The sequence below is a fragment of the Ischnura elegans genome, chromosome 6 (genome assembly GCF_921293095.1).
Source record: "Ischnura elegans chromosome 6, ioIscEleg1.1, whole genome shotgun sequence".
Classification (NCBI taxonomy): Eukaryota; Metazoa; Arthropoda; class Insecta; order Odonata; family Coenagrionidae; genus Ischnura; species Ischnura elegans.
The window spans coordinates 5,464,774-5,487,374 of NC_060251.1; the positions used below are offsets into that span (position 1 = coordinate 5,464,774).

Genomic DNA, 22,601 nt, shown 5'->3' on the forward strand with positions numbered 1-22,601 from the left:
CGACACAGCGAACAAATACCTTTAAGAAAAAGATGTTGCACTCGTCCAGGACCACGGTTCAGCGATGAATAAACTAAGGAGCGGAAAGAAATTGCCAAAGTTTTCGATTCCCAAATACACAGAGAGAGACCAACTCTCTCCCTCTCTCTCTGTTTCTCCTTCTAACATATGAGAGGGGGTGTGTGGGGGGGGGGGGTAGAGGCAGCCTTCCCTTCCCACTCCACCGTCGGAGTGTCTATGGCAACGCACCCCCACCACCGCCGCGCCCAACAATCGCTCTCCTGCTGCTCCTTTCCACGGCTCTTTTCTGCTGGACGGAGGGGAAAGGCTCCTGCACCCTCTTCTCGCTTCGCCTCCCACCCCCACCCCCCGCCCACGCTTTCATTTAAAGACACCCTTACTGTCCACTGGGCTGCCATTCCAACCGCAAGAGTACACGGAGTTGAGTCGTGAGCAGATCTTGGAAAGCTACACAAAGCTCCTATTCTCCATTCATTCTTGTGAATTCCTACGCTGCTTCGCTCTGAGGACTGGTTTTTGGTGCGAAGACCACGGAGAACGCCCTAAAGGTTGTATCGACGCGGAATCCAGAGGTCCACAGTGTCCCGTCTAGACTAGTCTACCCGTCTAGCTAATCGTCTTCAGACAGCCGAGGATATGGCAATTCGTGAGGTAAGTCCTAGTGCACCGCTTAAAATTTATAGCTGGGTTCAAAAATGTTTCGAGGCAGAAATATGTGATAAGTTGCTGACCAAATTTGAAAAACAAACGACGTAATCTGCACGTTTAATATACAGCAGTGGTGATCCATCTTACTGGCGTTATGAAAACCAATACATGCCACGAGAAGTTGATGACTTTGAGCAATTGATAACTTTTAGTGAAATCCGTCCGTGAACTCTCCGTCCAACAATGAAAAGGGGCATTTTTGGATTTTAGTGACGTCCAATGGAATAGATTAAAGATGAGAATAACTTTTCCGAAGAGATATTTACAGGAATTTTCTTATCCTCGGTGGTAATTAAAATTTTCAATAAGGGCCGCAGAAACAATTTGCTACAGTGATTGCGAACGCAGGCTATTCTTTGCTCTTTTTAATTCAATGACTGGTGTCTAAACAACATTCAATCCATCCACACATCAGTTGAGGTGTCATTGGCAGTACACGCGGATGCAAACGTGCAAAATCCAAGTATGCTATGCAGTGAAGATATAGTGGTATACAGTTTTATTTAAGAGGAGGCCTAATTACCCATAGCATCATTTAAATTACATCAAAGGTCACAGTAGACTAGGTGGATCAATATATTGTGCAAGAGGCAAGAATAAAAGGTTAAGAGTCGATTACATTCCAAGCAATTGCATTTCTAATATGAGGCTTCCTTTCACATATACTTCCATACATATTCTCTTTGGTCAGCTAATTATTTATAACAAGGGATGGAATTGATAATTACAAATTATTCACATTAATCACAGAGGGAGACTGTGTACTGGTAAGACCTAGTGCTCGAACGCTTACCCGGCCACTAATAGTTTCAACGACCAATTGACTCGTGTTTTGACGTGTTAAATACACTGGATTAATGCTATCGGAGAATTTGACGGTTTAAATACATATAATAATAATTTGTCGGATGCTTCCCACAGCATTTGACTCTCTCACAGCCCAGCTCACCTACATGCAAAAAAAACTAGAATAGTTCCAAAATAAATACTTCCATTCCCTCCCTTATCTCAGGGAATTAATCAAAAAGCCGATATCAGAAACGCCCACAAACACCCAACGATAAATGATTTCATTTCCCATTTAGTTAATGATTTCAAATTCAGGCAGTGATAATTCGCTTCTCAAAGACATTTAGGACTACGGCCCAAGCATCTCAACTGAATTGCCTAAAAAAATACCTCTCCTACAAGAGTTATATTTTCTAAATCCTTAGTCCTATCCTCTATATTCTAAGTTCTATCCTAAGTCAAAACCTCTTGTTAATTTTAGGTAGGTGAATAATTATTCATCGTTGTAAAAAGCGGAAAAACGAAAAAAAAACTCTTGATGGCTTAAATTCCGCGTTTGTGAATTGAATAAAAAAATAAAAATGAAAAGGAAAAATTACAGTTTGGTATTTAAAAAAATAATAAACTGATATTGAAAATAAAGAATCAAATTATAATAATCAAATTCTAATAAGTAAAAATTATTTAATTGAAATTTATCAATGGCTCCGAAATTTAGTCAAACGTATTATTCTTCAGATGTCAAGTTTTTACAATTGAGTTTCCTTTTTCACACAAACCACACTGAGCACCGACAACGCAAACAAATGCGTAAAAAATCATTGTTTACGTTGGAATTTTTGTGTATTGATTGGCTGGTTGGTGTGAGTCACCAGGCTCATCGCAACATCAATTTCATACGCGCCTTCCCGTGGTCATCGAGTCTTGAGTGATATATTACATAATGAGTAAAAAAATAAAATTCCCTGTAGAAGAATGGTGACCACAGAGTTACCACAGAATGATATCCACAAAATACATCGAACAGCTTCTTAGGTCCTTAAACATTCTCATTTACACAGAGGCGGAATCATCTTCCTATCAAACCGTACTGACCAATGTCTTATTCAAACTAAGCCATCAATCCCATATCGATAGATCTTTCTACTGTTTTAACTTTTCCATGGGAATTACAATTTTTCCAACCCCTAATCACTTCGTCGACGATTATATCTGAAAGCCAAATAACAAATCACTCGCCTATCACTCCTTACAAACCGGAAGCTAACACGCATTCATTATCTACCTCACAGATTCTCGCAGAGCTGTTTTTACTTTGCTTTTCACTTTGGGAAAATAGGAGACAATGGCTTTATTATCTCTTGAAGCATCGAAAGAGCACTTTCCATAAGTAGCTGTTCATGTAGGAGAATTCCCTTCCAATGGAGTAGGATATTTTTTCAATTTTTTGCTCCATTTACCTTTCGGATTATTTCTCAATAGTCATGGAGCAAAATTAGGCAGACAGACATTTTCGCGTCACTTCAAATATTTCATTTTCAAAATTGGGTAAGCAATGCTTCTAAGAAGCCAGAGGACAATGAATAAGCCCCGGTATGAGTTACGTACGTTTGCACCGGAACAATAATTAGAAGGGGATTTAAACAATGGGGTATGAATAGGACAGCCACATTCGGTGAATGGTGAATAGAGATGAAGTTACGATCTGTGAAAGGTAGGTATCATATGAAGCGTGGCGTACGGACTAAAAAAAGTATTAGATAGAGACTCTGATCCAAGCTTCCATTAAAAGGGATGGATAAAAATCAAAGAGTTTTCAGAATACAATTTTCGGATTCACTGCGCTGAGTTTCCTTTTTACAAGAGTAGGTTAATGGCTTAGTGTTTTTCTACAGGTCATGTTCACTTCGGGTACTATCTTCACCACTCACTCAGTTATTTAAACCCCAGGGTGATGATAGAGCTCATCCCAAACTAAGTTACAAGTGTGAATACTAAATAAATACAGGATGGGGTGGAGTATTGTTTTCCCTGTGCCGAAACGAACTTCAAATTCTTCGCAATATAAGCTGGAGGTTTGTGGATGGCACCCATTCAGCTAAAGGGAGACATATCCTTCCCCTGTGTCGAATCGCAGGATCGGGATTTTTGGAATGTTTAAGGGATGAGAAAAAGCTTCAGCTGGGGTTTTACACTCAAGGCTAATGCTAACAATATAAACCGGCGTCATCATCCCATCCGTGTTATTACTAGATATTTGTTTACTTGATGACGCACTCCTATCCCCTAGACACTTGAGTGCAGGTTGAAGATTTGCAATCATAGTAGCCTCTACTGTAGTTGCTGATCGTGGAAACAGATGATTCTCAAAATCAGCGAAACATCACGTTGGTACCTACGTATGAAGTATTTATTTGTAAATACCATACCAGTTTTTCTACTCTGACGCATTAAGTACATTCAAAAACAGATAAGAATACATTAAATAACAACAATTTTGGAACTTATTTTACTACCCAAAACGTGCTCTCAAAGATAATTTCTCGCTGACCAATCTGTTCATTTAATTCACTATATCTCCATCACAAAAATCATATTTTATCATAGTGAGTGACATCAACTTTGTGCTTGCAGGAACGATGGATGATGAAAAAAAACGTTTAACAAGCACAATTTTTTAGTCACGCACATTTCTTTGTGAGCGGTGAATATCAACCGAGAGAAAAAAATTGTTCGACCGATTATCTATGTGTAAATTTTTCAGAATGAAGAGGTTAAGTTAAAAAAATCTACAGCTATATTTGGATACGCCGGACGAGAATTTATGAATACAGGTCTTCTATATCACAAATCGCCTGGAATAAAAATTGGGAGCGTTTGGAAGTTTCCCAAAAAGAGAACCATAAACTTGTAAAAAGTTAGATTACTTGTCTTTCATCGCTCACGAAACAGTTATTATATGTAATGGGTAATAGGAAAACAAGAGGAATCCGGCATTCCCTTGGACCATAAATAATAGCAATTAAGTCAAAGATTGAATCAAACAATAAAGTACACAAATTTTTTACAGCCTATTTATAAAATAGCTAAAATTTATGAATTAAGAATTGAACCTGCTCTCATTTTTTCGACGTGAAAGGAACCGACTGACGCTCTCCAATCTTCTTTAGTTGGAGCTATTCGAGGGTTAAAGCCAATCAAAATTACGGGGATGAAATCAGTTCATTTTCAACTTGTACTCATTTGCAAGCAATAATGAACCGTAAATTGAAACTGAGGAGGCGAAAATAAAAGAAATCTCTTAGGCATATGGATTCTTATGTTAGATTTCACGTAAACTATGAGGGCTATAAACATTTAGTGACAGGATGTTATGGACTCCTAAATAATCCTGAATCTTGATAAGGGCATGAACTAAAGAGTTAGTCAAGATTTATTCACGAAAATTGGGCCAGGTTTATCTAGATAACGACTCAAATGGTGCGTCTGAGACCAAGCGAATTGGATTTCTCTTAACCATTAGAAAATACAATCGATTGTCAATTATGTCACTGTCATGAGCGCCTGCTTAAAAGGGAACTTTCAGATTCGGAGAAAAAAATCTCATTCCTTCTGCCCAATTAAGAGCCTAACTTCGAAAATGTGGAATATTTATGGTCATTGGCAGTAAAAATAACAGCTTCAGTTGACACTCGGCAGAAATTTTGAATGTAGAAACGAAATTGGGTAAATTGTTATTCTAACAATGAAATAAGAATTTTTCTTTAGCAATAATCGTAACGTTTTTTAGGCTTCTACCCTTTATTATAATATAAAGCGGCCCAGTTTCCAGCACATTTTGACATTATCTAGACATTAAGTGTTAAAAAAAACCCGTGTCGGTCTACTGCAAAATATTATTTTGAATAAAGAAAAACATAATTTCATTACGAAATTAGTGAAAAGTAATTACAAGCACTTAAAGTACCATGAATACGCATATGGACAGGGAAAATAGAAAGGGAATAGGTGGGAGTGCGAAGTAGGAACACCAAGAAGTATGCGTGCAAGAATAATTGGGCCAAGTTCATCTACGATAACGGATGAAATAGAGCACTTGGCAATAGACTTTTCGCCTCTTGGCACGGCATGAAATCGAAGCGCACGCTCTGATTTTACTTTCGTTCGAGTGGGTGAGGCTCGAGCGCCCTAGACCGTGACGGACCGTGACACCGATGGACTGGGAGGGGAAACAATGACCACCAATCACCAATCTCCATGGCACCTCTCCTTTCCAATTCTTACATTTTTCCGTTGCATCAGCCCCGTTTCTTCACGCAATGCATTCCAAGAGGGATCGCCAATCCTCCCACTAACTCATACTATTTACTAGAAAGTATACTCACTTGTGCGCCAGAGACAACCGCATCGCCATTTGAAAAAATACGAACCACATGCCTCGGATAGAAAGGAAGGTTTCGAATCACTTCTCCAATTATAATACCCTCAGAATTTATTTTGATTCCTGAAATTAATCTGACTTTGCCTTCCCAAGTACGTAGTATTAAAAAAAGCGCGATGTGTAAAAAATTATGAGAAGGAGCAATATCTAATAACCAGAAGAGAATTACTAATTTTTCGTCATGCTTAAATTCATACGATTTATATTCGCAGAAGGATTTCATTAACTGGAAAAGTTTTCACTATTTCTTTACTCATAATCCAACATTTTGCAGCAAATTTACGTAACGGAGTAAAAAGTTACGTAGATAGTTTATGAGCGGTTAACGAAAATCTTAGGACCATACAGTCTTTTGCCATTGAAAGACATGAATTTTTATATTGAGATCGAAAACAATGCTGTAATTATTTTCTCATAGTCATCTAATTATGAATAGATATCTTTTACAGCGGTACGGAAAACATTATATTCCAGATGCAACAGATACGATAAATCAAGAGAGATGTTTTTCCGAACATCAAAGGGAATTGTTTCCACCGAATATCAAAGGACTTTTATAAATTCTAGGCGGAGTTTTATGAGCGCATTTTCTTTTTTTGTAACGGCAAGCGTCCTAATACCCCTGCCACACGCCAGGCGGCTTGCAGAATAGTTTGCAGATGTAGCTTCATCAGAATACTTGCGCATGCCGGATGATTAAGATCACTGCATTAAAAACCGCCATGACTCTCCCATAAGCGCAACTCACGCCAAAGACGAGGAATTTGTGGCACAAATGACAAAACACTTCCGGGCACCAAACTAAAGTTCCTTCGTTGGAATCGCACAGATGATTCGAAACAGCAGTGGTCATCTGACGAAGAGAATGTGCTCCCTGTGTTTTAAATTTCTCGAAATGCTTCAGTTCCCCCACTTTAAATTTCGTTCCACCGGAGAAATGCTCTTTCACAACGTGAAAAATCACCCAGAGATCATTTCACGCTCATGCCTCCTCGAATCTCCATCCACTGGCGAATCAGCATAACATCCGCATTTGAAGACTCGACTCACATTCGCCACTTCTTCCTGCGTACACATACGAAAGGAATATAGCATTACATATAAGGGAGGTGCGGGAGCCCTCGGCTGGAGCTCATCATGGGGCCCATCATACGGGGGGCCGTTTCCGAAAAATTTTAGGAAATCGCATGCCCGGGAATGGATTTTGACGCTATTCTGCCCCCAAAAAAAACTAGATAAAAGTTAATGAATTAGCAATTTCGTAAGAAGAATAGTATGAAAAGTGAGAATTTTCAAGCTTAAAAAAGTTTATTAAGTAGGTATAATGGTTCTACTACATATTAAGTGAATTTTCTCCTTGAAATTGGACTGATATTTATATATTCGCATATTACACTTGTTATGCTGAAAATAAAGGGACTAAGAAAAACGTAGCATTTTATAATTTCAAAATAACTTCGGTTGTAGTAATCTGATTCTTTAATTCACTACACCTTTCACGATAGGCGTGAGTGATGTGAGGGCCCCTTAAAGTCAAGGCCCTCGGTGATTGCCGACCAGACGACATGGTCACACAGCCTCTAGGCTTCCGGGGCTATATCGATTAAATTAACTAATTTACCCCCTCCAAATTTCATTTAAGCTTAGATTGGTCGCTGAAGTAATGCATACTTAATTGAGTTCAAGTCGAATTTTACAAGCGTTCAGGCTATCAGCGTTATTACAGCGAGATATTTCTCCGAAGAAATGACTACAAGTGCTCAAATCAATTTTCAAGCAATGATGTAACTTTCTACTCCGCAGACATGAGGTTAGAAATTCCTACTTCAGAGCATGGGTATCCCTTGAATTTATTGACGAATCTTCAGTGCACTTTTAATAAAATAGTAAAATAGCAAGAGTATATAGTCCAACCTAAATGCCACAAATCCATAAATTTACCCCATGTCCCACGCGGCTATTTAGATTTATTGTGTGTGGCATTTGATCATTCGATAATTAGTTCACTGCTATGTCTAATGCAATTTTATGTATCTATGTTTACTTCTCATTGAGCAAATAGATATAAAATATTAAGTAAAGATGAACATCATAAAATTTTAGAACGTTTTATACTATATAAAAATATTGTATGCAAACTACCAACTTGTGCGAATAAGTTTAATTCGCCAAATTAAAACTTTGTCATCTAGTAATGTTCCAATAACAGATTGCGTGTAGTGTATAATGGCCTCAGTCATCGAAGCACTAAAATATAGCAAAACTACTACTACCATGAATATTACAAATGTGAGGGAAAAGTAGGTGAAAAGCAGTGGTGAGATGACATATCATCTGTCCACATTAGGCCGAGGAAATTTGCATAGTTAATGCTTAAAATATTTGTTTTTATTATTATGCATAATATAGTGTTTATTTTCAAGATTAAAAATGCTCTCTGAATTTCCTTTCTATACTATATAAAATTAGCTTGACATGGATATACCCACAGAAACTAGAATGATTAGATTAACTTCTTTATTTCTGACAAATTACATTTTTCATGACACCACTTGTACTGCTCCATCGGCCAAGGTGTATAAGATTAATTTTTTCAAGTCAAACGGCTTCAAGCGATGATCGAGCTTAAATTTGAGTTTGAAAATCAATAGTTTTACAAATCATTATATCTATTTCTACAACGGAATGATGCTCAAATGATTCAAATGTCACCGGTGTACCCTTATAATGTCAAAAACCACACCATCACGCAGCTCAATCTATGGCGAGTTGAATTAAAACGTAATTTCTTTCCCAAAAATATTATTTATAGCAATGCACTTAAATGTGCGGCAATGGTCGGCATAATAAAGTTTGGTCCGTTGCTCTGTCATAATTTGGCAAGAGCCCAAGATACATTGGCCGTATGTAGGTCGCCCAATGACACGAATGGCATTTCATCTCATTCCACACCCCATTTCCTACTCACGTTTGGCACTAAACACTTCCACATGACCTTCAGATATGCAGTAATGGGGCAACAGATGGTCAATCAACATATGGCCAACGGATTAGTAGCGAATTCAACGATGCCTTAGTCGTGGTTACTCCACCTCCCTGCGTAATAATATTCCATGGTAGGTACTACGAAACCATTCACATTTTCAGTATCGTTCAGAAGCACTGTCATAATATAGAAATACATTAGGGATTATGTGATAGTTTACCCAGTAACAAGCATCAAAAATGCGTTAGATCCGAAATATGTCATGGAGCCAATAGTCCTGTCCGACGACTGTGGAGTTCGATGGCAGTAATTTAATATTTGCGGCGACGAGCCGACGGTTTCCATGGCGCGAATTGGTCATTGAGGGCTAAAAATTGTGCTGCCATCATCATGACGTGCCAAATAAAATTTATAATGAGCATGCATCCTTGTAATGAATAAAGTTCGAGAGATTTGCGATCTTATTTCAAGTAGTCTCAGCACAGCTACGCGGCATGGACCTATAATCGGATTCGGTGGCACTCAAATGTATATGAAATACATCATTTACACTTATAGAACGATGGATAAATGGACAGCAGCACGTGCCGGAAGTAAAACTGATAAAAATGTAGCATCAGCTTATATTTCAAAACACATGGTGGAGTATACTTGAATACTTGATCTTCAGGGCAGTTGGCAAGTGGAAATCATCCTGTTCTCTAGAGATATACTTAAAATAATGACATTTCTTACACGGTATCAGTCATTTTCTTTTGGTTATGAAGAGTAGTGAGCTAAAGGTGGCCTACGTCCACAAAATAGGAGAGAACCGATTACTTTGTATCATTCAAATTTATTCAATAAAATAATATTTATTCGGAGTTAAAGCTATCAAATTTATAATGAGATAAATTCGAGAATAAGGAGATTTTATCGACATATTCACCGTGAAAAATGTTTATCTTATCAACTCATAATTTTTTCTTTGCGATTTAAGGTGTGCAAAAAGGAAATGAATCGTTTACATGCCAAAAATTGTAAGTTTTACATATAATATAACCAAAGGGATAATCGTCGCCAAAATGCATTTTGTCTCTACCGTGGTACGTGAAAACGAGCGAGAAAGATATAGCACGAAAAGTACTGCACAAAAACCTAATAATGGTACTTAATCAGGTATATAAATACACTTGGTAATTTAAAGTACGCTAAATGTGTTCCTCAGTTCTTCATATCTTTGGATGTACATTATGCCGAAGAATTGAATCCAATAATCATGTGCATCAATTTTTAATGGTAAAATTCTTCACCATCCTCGAGCGTTTGTGTGATTTGGTCAGATATTTCTCCAAATTCAATATCTAGACCTGGAAGATAGAGGCGTCAATGAATGTGCGATCCTATAACTTGGTAAGATAGAAGGAATAGGTATCTCTCAAAAAGTAAAATCGATATTTACTAAGGGATAGCCCTCTGTTCTATCACCTGATGTCTACGACAGTGAAACTATGATTTCACGGAATAATAAAGGGTGGAGGATAAATGAAGCGGATGTGACATATCTGAGAATTTTCTGCGGTGAAAGTGATATTGTAGCGATTGCCTTGGTCATGAGGGAATTAGAAAAGTACATCCCGCGAATGACGCTTACGAAAGAAGCGTGCTTCCATTGTTTTACCACGTGGATAGTTGAGAATCAAATTACATATATATTGAGGAAAGAAATTAATGGTAATAAGGGAAGTGGAAAACCAGGAAAGTTATGGACGAATGAGATACAGGAATTCATGGGAATGTATACTAATTGTCAAAAGAGAAAAGAGTCTGAATGTCTGAATTCATTAAAAATAAAATATAAAGCCGATAAAGTTTTGGGATTCTCAAACCTTAATTACGTTACAATTTATCGTGAAATATTAATTTTACTGCTGCACGTTGTTCTTTCGAGATTTTACACATCTAAATTATTTTCACTGAAATTTATCAATACCTTAATATCCTAATTACAAAATTAACCAAAAGCACAAATAATGGACGCACAAAATTATTGTCAGTCCTTAGATCCAAATCAGAAATATAACGCATTTCGCGGATTTACGGCGGCAGAATAGGGTAGTTTCCTTCATCAAAGAAAACGAAAGGCATTGATTGCGATTCGTTACCCACCATTAGTGTATTCAAAACATACAAATTATTTCGTTTTAGAAATAGCGGTTTAGACGAATGGCAATGGTCCATTTTTATCCTCATTTGAAAAGGGCCAGATTGGCGCCCATGCGAGTCCACTCCACGTGACGTCACAGGGACCTAGTTTCTATAAGAGTAGATAGGAGTTATACATCGTCTGAGGTTACCAAAGCATGCATGAGGCGTAGAGCTCAGGGAAACATGTCTTGATAATCACTTATTAAAACTGGCTAAGGTCGGAAAGTTTTCTTCATTTGATAAGGTATTTATAATCCTTATTTAAGACAAGCGCTACCAGCCAGCAGGGTACTCAGCTACCCGCTAGCAGCCTGCGTCGAATCAGCGCTAAGCCTCGCCTCAAGGTCACCTCACAGGGGGGCAGCGGGAACCAGAAATAAGTCTCACGGAGAGATTTCCCGGCATTCATACTTACGCGTCGCGCGCTTGAAAATTTTCACTTTTCATATAATCGCGAAAAATAGATATCGTCATTTAAAAATCTAAATGCGTGAAATACGTACTCCAGATGTAATAATCTTTCGATTTAGGCAATAAAAAAATAATAGGAAATCACCCTATTGTATTTAGGAAAAGTCATTTAAATATTTTAATGTGGTGGCAAGCAGTAAATATTGGTCCCTCTAAAAATGTTAGACCGCGATTTTGTGGTGTGGCTAAACTCGAACTACTATGAGCGACTTCAAAAAATCGGAGGCAACTACTTAGACTGCAAAATACATATTCTGTAGGAGAAGGGTTTTGGGAAAGGATGTGGAAGAGAAGAGAGTTTATGATTAGAATGAAGAGCAACAGGCGACAGATGCTGTATATAAGGAAATTAAAATGTCCGTATGACTGGTATGAATTCGTTAAATTCTCTATACAAGCATACCTTTACTGATAAACTACATGCAATTGTTAAGTACACATTCAAAAACCAGCTTAATTAATACAATGTAAGAAGCAGATTATGAAATTGATTCATTTGTCGTTATCAGAACGGAAAATACAAAAAAATATAATAATTAAAAAGATATATCCAACCCTGCGGTTAAAAAAAACGTTTTCAAAGAAAAAACCCTTAAAATAAAATCAAAACGTGATTTAACTCATTTCCCTAGTAACCATGGATGCATAAATATCTCTGCCTGTAATTATTATCAAAACAAAATACAATTCATTGCCTCGTTGCAAGCGTATTAATTCAAATTCATTTTTCGTGTGTTCAGTCAATTCTTAGCATCGTTTGGTAGTGGAAGATGAAAGAATAAAATTTGCAAGGTTCACTGCTATATTTAAAAAGCACGATCCGAGTTTCATAAGATGGTTACATCTTCAATTGCTTCGATCATGCAAGCATCTCCTTAAATATCAAGTCCGATGCGACATAAAATTTAAATATATCAGTTAACTTTTCAATTTTCTTATTTCCCATGATGGAAAGTTTTCATAAAGCTAAGCCTGAAATCATCAGTAACATCGTTCGATAGACTTTTTTCGTTAATGAAAAGGAAAGGATAAGAAATACATGTCTGCTATTCTAATATTTATCACGTTCTCACTTGCCTCATCTTCATTAATCATCTTCAAATAAATTCCCGTGCCAAAAATAAACATATACGTTGTCCCAACTTTCACTTGCGGCCGAAGATGAGTTTACGGGATTTCCAGCGGAAGATGAAAGTTTTCGCCCGCACAAGTCTCAAAGACAAGGTCCACACCAGTCTTGAAGGCATTGATCAACACACAAGGTCAAGAAGACGACGAGAAATTTAGTCTTAAAAACGATGGCCTACAGTGATTACGCAAATTGTGAATCCCCATAAAAGTGTTCGCGCCATGAGGTAGTGTGCATTCCAATTGTACGGGACTCCCAAAAACCAATATGGCCCGAACAGAAGGCGAAATGAAAGATATGTAAGACTTTCATCGCATCGTGAGCTATCATGGACGCTGACCTGAGTAACCTCATGACGAGTCTTCATTTATTCAACTGTTTACCAGGACGCTAAAAATCGCATGTCATCCAGTCGGCAGGGAGCATAAAAAATTTTCATATTATTTTACAGAAACTTTTGATTTCAAACAAATTAAAACTTAATTTAAAAAGTGTACGGTACTTACTGCTTGCCAAACGCACTTGACGAATTCCATCACTTCTTAACATTTACTGATTAATATCATCATCATCCTACCCTTTCTAATTTTCTTTAGAAAGCAATCGATCGTGTTATGCCTTTTACGCAATATCCCTATTCACTAAACTTCATTTTTTACATTCTTAAGACGATGGTGGTTGCATTTGTGAACAAATTCCCATAAGAAGTTCTTAGAAATAATAACATAACCCTGAAATTGTAACACCTCAATTTTAGCCTAAAATTCCTTATCATGTAAACGCGTGCCTTCCAAGAATCACCATTTCTCCAAACAGCTTCTATTTACGCAGGCATCGAGAAGTCTAAAGAAGGAAGAAAACAATTGTGCACGAGAGAAATGAATTTTTTTGGCTACTATTTTAAGAACTATTTTAAGAGCCGTCAATGCAACCATTAGAAGGTGATGAGTCGATAAGAGTCGACAGTACTCAGTAGAAAATTTTTTTTCCAAATACAACATCCGCACAAGTGGTTAACAGGTCTGTTTTCAAAATAACTTACTGAGTTTTACAGAAATGTTAACCTTTAATGGGATGACTTCGGACAAGTATTTATCTTCCAAACCGTTCTGAATTGTTATGCTTACTTCCTCAGGGCTATGATTTAATTCAGCCACTATCCAAAACAAGTAAAATCGGCACACAGCCATTATCAATACCAAAATTGTATGATGATCACAATATTCAGAATTAAATGAAATAGAATTGAATAACCCTTCCGAAGGCCATAACGGAATAATAAAATAACAAAAAGAAGAGCCAAATTTAACCATTCCCTTAAATAAGCTAACAGCAAGGTAGAATTCAACAACGAACAACCTTAGACAGCGATTCGATAAAAGGCAGTTTTACGATTGTTCATGCTGTTTTGGTCGTCGCGATTCGTCAAAGATGGGAAAGCAAGGGAGGAAACTCTTCAAAGATGCCACAACTACCTAGCGCCCTCACAGCATCTGGCAACGTAGTTCTCCCTCGGGAATGTTGCCATGGGAATTGAAGAGCGCAGTGACTCGGGAAGTAATAGGTCCATGGTGTGATTTCCGGCCAGGTAAAATGTTTATAACCACGAGATAAAACACAAGAACATGAGGGCAAATACAGGGTGGGTGCGGAGATGAAATGCATGACCTACTGCTTGCTCACTAATGGAAAATATCCATTTCGTCCAATTTGTTTTATCACATTTCAATCACTGACATATATTACGCTTGACACAATATAAAATTACATTTCAATCATACATTTGTTGCAGTGCATGACATATATTCTGGCATGTACGTCCAAAAACAATGTATATGCCTATATCCGAAATCAATGAACTTCATTACCGTTTCACTGATTACCATGAAATTTGGTTCAGTTACACATTATTCCAAGGAGAAGCTTTTTACTCAATTGACTCGTTGTAACAGCTCCTCATGGTCCCTAAAGAAAATTCCCTGCATCCCAAGTGGTCCATATAAGTTTAGCATATACTAGACAGGAGAAAAATGTGGCAAGAGTGTACATAAATTTACCTAGAAAAATAGAATATGATGAAAAGAACATTAAGGGAAATACAGCGTTGGCGCGGATATGAAATACATGGCCGCAATTTTGGTCACTGATGAACAACATCTATCTTGAGTTTGAAAGACGTAATACATAAGGAAATTATACTGATCGAACGAAAATGACTTGTTCTCTTAAGAGCTAAACTCCGGAAAATTCAATAAAATCCTAAGATTCAAGCCTGATAGGGAGGAATTTTTCCACGTTTAAATAAATACTTGCATTTTTACGCAATTATTTCACGCGTTACAAACTTGCTGTCTAACTCTATTAGGTACCGTATCTCCATTGAGGAAAGAATTTTTAGTCGTTCGTAAGCGCTTGTTGTAATTTTCCTTTTACACGCATTTTACGTGTTGGAGATTTTAAAGAATTTAAAGCCAAATAAAGAGAGAGGCAAAGCACACTGCGATTGATCATATCTAAAATTGGCAGTAAGGAATAATCGTAGAGAATTGAAAGTATTTATTTCAACTTCCGAAAATCCCAAAAAAATAAATTTCCGCCACCACGAGCTCAGGCGAAATAACCGCGGTTAATTATCAGCAGAGTGGGGTGTTTTTTCTCGCGGGTCAATAAAGTTTATTGATTGCGAATAAAGGTACATACATCGTTTTCGGAAATATGACAGATTATATGTCATGCACTAAAATAAATGTACGATTAAAATTGACTTTTATATTGTGTTTAACGTTAGATGTGATTGTGATTGAAATGTGATTATTTAATGGATATTTTCAATTAGCTACCCAACATATAGCCATGAATTAAATCTCCGTACCGCCGCTGTTAGCCTTCGCGTGCTTTTGTTTTTCTCGTGGTAGCAAACATTTTACCCGATCGGAAATCACACTACGGACATGATTAGCAGGTGGCGTTCCGAGTTGTTGTCTTAGTGCTGTCTTGTTTAGCAGTCCCTAGAGCACCATGGCGACGTCAGGAGGAATAGGGTGAGTTGCAAAAAAACTCTATTTACCATCGTTCTCGAGAAACAACGGTCTCTTTATTTCATGCCTTTCGAAAACCGCGGACCATACAAAAGATCGGCTCAGAGAGGCGGGAGGAAGTTTTTTCACCGAGTTGTAAGTGGCGGCATGAGGTTAATATTGGCGTCCAGGACGCACGAATTTGCTCCCTGTCACCAGAACGCAGCTTAAACGACATCACGCAATGGCACCGGGGAAAATAACATATTATCAAAAGAAAGCTCGTGAATTGTTCTGAGAAAACACATTTCATATCATCAGGAAATAAAACAGATATGAATTTGATGTGAGAAAATCATTTCAAAAAATGCATGTGACAAATTAAAAATGAGTGGAATTCATTTTTCGTGAAACACGCAGAATTTTGCATTAATTCATATCCAAATCGAACATTATTAGGTACGCAAGCCCTTCTTTGAGACGTAGAATGCTCGTCATTCAAGACTAACGGCGCATCAACTCGTATTTACCGGGGTAAAACCCAGGGAATTTAAAACCAATTATCTTTCAAATTTAGGAGAGATGAATAATAGATTATATTTGCGGAGGGGTTATATCAATCAAATCACATCTATTTATAAAAGGAACAAGAGATACAAGCGAAAAAGAAACAACGTGGTCTATTTGAAGTCTTTGTGTGATCAAAGAAAATTTTAAATCTTTTAAAAATGCTGATTGTTGTAAAAGATCAAGAAGTCAAATCGAGTATCAACGGTTTCGGGCCTTATAGAGCGGAAGGTATATAATAGAAACACTTAAACACTATTCCACTTCTTTACTTTTGAAAACCTACACTAGTTTCAGCTCATTGAGTCTTCTTCTGCTTCAAGAGTTCAAGTTTTGCACTCAGAGAGCTGAAATTGATAGAGGTTTTTTAATAAAGGAGAGGAAAAGTGCTGAAGTGTTTTTATTAAGTTATATTGGCGCCTATTTTTTCCTTTAATAGCGGTAAGGGGCAAATTTTACTCATATATTCTAGGAGCTCAGAATATTTCCTAATCCCAATTAACTAGCCCCACAGATAACATTACAACAGTATTACGTGGCAGATAATGCAATTGATACAATGAAATTTTTCTTTTGACTAGTAATGAACTCATATTTTTCCATTTTTACGCTAACGCTACACGTATCCGGATTCTTGTGTAAACTACATATATCTAAACTTCCGTTTAAATGTAAATTAACACAATAGCAGGAATAAAAAAATACCTATCGTTTTTTAAACTAATGCTGCTAATTTTAGGTATGATCTATCACAATATGCATTGTCTCTCTGTTAAATGGCTTAAAATTCCTCCAATCGTAAAATGCGTGGACAAGGAAAATTGCATCACGCTTTTCCAAACGGCTAAAAATTCTTTTCTTTGAGGAGCAACGATAATGTATAAAGACAACAAGTTATGTAACACGTGGAATAAAAAACACTCGCGTGCAGATTGCTTCAATTTTCCTTGCTTAGAAAAGTGATGAATATGAGCTCAACTTTTTCATTCTCCACGCAATTCCTGTTTAAGCTCCTTTTTTTTAACTCATGAGATCGGTGTGGAATTCCGCGTGGTTCTGTAACGCTCTGCTCCCACAACACGTTGGCAGGCTCCCAGATCTTTAATGATCCGCCATCCGTAACCATCCTTGACAATGGACAATCGCGTGATCGCTCACACGAGGCTGGCAGCCAATACCTCGTTATTTTTTTATCATAGCGACAAAGATTACTTCACTAACTTGATGAAGAGTGGCAGATACACAAGTCAAAATCAGGGGAACCATATTTTCGGAAGAATAAGCTATGTTATTTTCTGTTGGTTGGAGAAAATCAAATTCTTTAATATCAGTTGTTCCTCGAAAATATTAACAACCAGAGCCATTAAGACAAATATCCATTTCGTAACCTTCTTTTCACTCTAAATCCGAAGACCCTGTACCGAAGACTCTATGCCTAAGGATTTAACACGGAAATTGCATTTTGAATTGGAGTTATAAATATCGTGGAGTGAAGGTCTTTAAGCATTAGACGAGAATGTTTTTGCCAACGTTTTGGTATATTTTCATACATTTATCAGGGCTTTTTTTTAAGCATAAGATTTGTCATTTTGTACTATTCATGGCAAAAAAGTCCATGATGAAGGCATGAAAATAAACCAAAAATTTTGCGAAAAAATTGAATTTAAATCTTAAAGACCCGCCATCCAAGACAGTAATCAACTTAAAAAATTGAGGTCAGGAGGAAGAAAAATAACTCAAGTCATAAGTCTCTGCAACTTTAGCCTTAAATATTTAGGTGGAAGAATGTTCATTTAAACACTTCGGTCAAATGATAAGTCACAACGCATTGTGGTAGATTGCAAAAAAATCTCATAAATCAGTGACACAAGGCAATTTAACTTACCATTCGATCCTTATGAAGACCGCAGGGAAGTTTTACCAAAGCTGACATCTCTGTAATCAGGAAAAATATTCTTTAGTTTTTATTATCACTGAAACTCACTGCCCACAATATTACCTGGAGGGTCGCTCAATATCTCGCAATGCTACCCGGAGGAAAAAATGTCACCAGAGATTATTTCTTTTCAAACAATACCTCTTCGCTTTAAAATAACTTTCCAAGAGAAAAACCCGTAGGTATGCCTGCTATATTCATAGAACCGATGCCCTTGAACAGATTCCACGGGGCTCAATAGATACACCGCTTTGTATTATACATAAACCAGTTTTCTAAGATTTGAGAGGAATTCGAACCCTAACAGACACCACTACCAAGGAAATTATTTAAAACAGTTTAAATTGATTTGAAAATGGAGCTATTAACATTCCTTCATTCAATTTATTAGACAAAGGCTGTTAAAAAGGAAACTATAACCTCCAATCAAGAGCATTTTATTTCCAACGATAGCAAATATAGCGTATCTATAATCGAATAGCGTAATAATCTATAATCGAACTCAGCCACTATAAAATTAGCTCCACTTTAAAGGAAACGAATATCTTTTTAGGGTCCCTCAAGCAAGTAAAAATCAATTCATAAGATAAAGTAGCTTTTATCATATGGTTGCCAATGGTAATAGCATAAATGTTTAAATTGTAAAAAAATATATATGTAACATAAATATATAAATTCAAACTATTCACGGACTATCACCCTAAGAAGAATTGAGAATATCTCCATCTAAATTAACCACCTATCCTTGATAGAATTTAAGAATTTCATATCTGAATGAAACACTTTTTTGACAGAAATAACAAATCTCGGGGCTTATTAATGACTCATTGGCTAACAAAGCATGAAAGTACACTCATGCCCAAGCCAAATTCAATGCATTGCATGCATATATCTATACACAAACTATAAATCCCACGCTGAAAAGATAACTAGAAAACTCTTTAAGTTGCGCGTTTTCTCAGTTTCGATAATGACCTCAAGGCGTTGTGTCGCGAGGATACTGAAAATAATTGCGGGATTTATCAAATATTTTAATCTTTACGTCAGCTTTGTAGTCGCTTTTAATAAATACATCACATAGCATTGAATAAACACAAGCTCATGACATCACAGAACAGACCTTACTCAAGAACTATCTTGCGCGAGGACGAATATTGTGTCACTAAACGCCTTTTCTCATTCATAAACTCCAACCTTGGAAGGTATTTCGATACCATCTGGGTGAGACAACCTAAATTTCTCTCCAGAAACGCCAATTTCAACTTCTAAATGTTGAATGAATACCCTCTTTGAAGCATGGGAAACTTTCTCCCATTTGCCGAAAATCAAAGGCCACCCTTGTCATTCCAAGGAGAGACGGCAAGAAGGGAAAAGATTGATTCGTCGGAGCCTCACCCAGAGCGGGGAGAGGTCCATTCTTTCAGGGACAGATGAGGCAACCTCCGCCAAATTAAAGTCCAGGTTTTCTCCACGAAAATCTAGTTTCATCTGCTTCGAAAGTGACACTCACTATCTGTTCCCTCTTCTGCTTGCTGAGTAACGTAGCAATGCAGAGCAGATCGAGGACAAATTATGGTAGTTGAAATACAAAAGCAATTAAATTAGTGATACACCCCTTCCGTTAAAACGGAGAACCCTCAAGGATGGTAACAACGATGGATAAAATTCCACAAATCCTTGTCACTTACGGCATTCGATAACATCTCCTTGAAAACGAGGATGTGACTACATTTGAGCACCGATTTAACATCTATTTACTATTCACCATAGATTTATTGAGTAAAATTAAAGCATTACAAGGAAATCGGATATGAAAATTTTAGAATTTTGAAAACTGCGACGTAAAAAAAAACAGAAAAGGCCCACCAAGGGCTGTGGTGAAGGAAACCTAGGTTGGGCCCGCAGATATACATTGTTGTGACGCCAGGTCTACAAGTGAAAGACTGTTTTCGTCCATGTACCATGAGAGGACAGAGGAATACATGAGGAAACGGAGCACGCCGACAACTGGGAAAGGATAACAGTAGAAGGGAAGGACATGGAGAATCCCTAATGGGAGTCACCGGGAATGAGAAAGCAGACGCAGCAGCCAGACACGCACTCAGGTCCTGGGATTACGAACTGCCTCTTGTGCCAGCTGAAGATCTGGAAAATTTCATGAGAAAAAAATAATTCGACAAAATTAGAAGACCCAATTGCTTGCGATCCAAAACAGTAAACTTCATGAAATTAAGCCTGAAACATCTTCGTGGCAGATCTCAGTGAGGAATTTCCGCCGGGAGGAATTCGTTTTAGCACGTTTGAGGATAGGTCATGAACCTAATCTCTTCACAGAAGAGAAAATTCAACCCCAATGCATAGATTGCGGTTGTCTACTAACAGTGCGAACTCTGCTGACGGACTGCGAAAGATATCGTGTCATGAGGGTGAGTCAAAAACCCGGGGGAAACCTAGCTGAAGATTAAGGAGACAATCCTGAACACATATCTCGACTCATCACATTCTTACACTCAACTGCCCTGTTCAATAATATACAATTGCCACCCTCTTTAAATATTTTCCAATCCAATTTTAAGATCGGATTTGTTTTCATTAGAATTATTATTTTTCTATTTTCCAGTCAGTAATATGGTGCAAAATGGCCTTACTACTACTACTATTACTACTCTGGAGAATTCCAACGCTATCATTAGAACGACGCGGGCTACCGCTAGCAAAACCGACTGTACTCTTTCTAAGGAAATGGTAGACCATCCTACGAGAAGAATGACCAAAGAATTTTTCCTTAGAAAAACGAAAACTCTTCATTAGATGGACCAAGGGCTCCAGCGACTCATAGGGACAGAGAGAATGTGTGTGATGTCGGACAGTGTAAGCGTGTTTGCCTCCTCATCGGATCAACCTGCGAGGAGGAAATATTCCCGTTTGTCGGGGGGAGCAAACAACACAAAGACCAGCATTGTGCATATACACACAATCTCCCCACACACACATACACGAGGCAAACTTCGATTTTCGTCAATAAAGCATTCTCTCTATTCGAAGGCCTTGTGTGTACTTTGTACCTCGTTAACTATGTTGTATTTTACATGTAGCATGACATTAGCTTTCACCCAGTAGGTTTTCGCATGTTTTTCACGCCCCCCTTCTTGTGTGGGCGTTTTCCTGCAGTGGGTTTTTTCGCTGAAGGATTATACACCCTTATCCTCATGTTTTTTCCCACAAACAGAAATCTTTTTTTACACAAAATTTTCACACATACTTGTTTATCTTTTGTGACATTTTATAATTAGAGTATATAGTATATCTTTTGTACTGTAAACGTTTATCTACCATTTTTTAATATGCTTACATTGACGCCATCTAGGGGTTAGGTTGAAGAGGGGACTTCTCAGTCCCAACTTCACCCGAATAAAGGCAAATTATTATTATTAAGGACGGGAGAGTGTTGTTCACGCAATCAAAGGGGCTTCCTCTCATCCAATAATTCTCTTAACTGCTAGTAAGTTCCTCTTTGCTGCTTCCTAGGGGCTATTCTTACTCCAGTCACCGAATTGAAGAGTTTAGTACTATGTTAGACACGGAGGACACAGAGCCAGCGAAGCAATTAGGTAATAGTCACTATCATTAAGGATAACGGATGCGGCCACACATGTTCTACCTTACGTGAGATTATTTATTAAAGGTATTCAAGTTATCAACTCAAGGTTATCGCATCATACATATTAATAATTCTACTGCAACACTCCCTCTATAATCCGGCATCTCCAGCCCTGTGAGTTCGGGCGTTTTTATTCAGGCAGCTACGAAGCGGATAGTTCGGCAATTTCGAGTAATATACTTCGCAGGTGAGCCCAACTCAGAAATTAGGGGAAGTATGCAGCGCTTCCCGAGAGGGGAGCTTTCCACTTCAATGGAATAATGAGGACTAATGATAAGAAACATGATTTTATACAATAAAACATATTTTCTGCCGTTTAATTGCGTCATCATCAGTGATTTCCTGTCATCCGCCAGTGCAGCGATCCGATATCTGCCCTGACACCGATCACTGTAATATGATAGGTATGTCCCATGAAAAGTAATCCACAGCATTATGTATTTTATTTTTGGCACATTGCGACGCTAACCTACACGATTGTCGGGGTGGAAAAGAAGAAAGTTAAATAAATAGAAACGTAATGTGTGGACAATAAGACGTTTCGATTGTCACGGTGCAATCAGCATCGCAATAAGTACATGCGACATGCATTTGCAGAGGATATTGTACTCCAACAACTTACAAATAGGTGACCCCGAGGCCTTGAGCTGATACTTTCACGCATAGACCCACGCGCAGCGCCTGTCAA

At 37.7% G+C, this 22,601-nt stretch overlaps 1 protein-coding gene across 1 annotated transcript in view; it reads left to right on the forward strand.

Moving 5' to 3' along the window:
- The first annotated feature begins 427 nt into the window (after nucleotides 1-427).
- LOC124160208 (H/ACA ribonucleoprotein complex subunit GAR1-like) overlaps nucleotides 428-22,601 on the forward strand; it is a 110,402-nt gene continuing 88,228 nt past the window's right edge. The window contains exon 1 of the mRNA XM_046536000.1: nucleotides 428-672. Within this exon, the coding sequence (XP_046391956.1) occupies nucleotides 658-672 (15 nt within the window). The 5' untranslated portion in view covers nucleotides 428-657. The remainder of the gene's footprint in view (nucleotides 673-22,601) is intronic.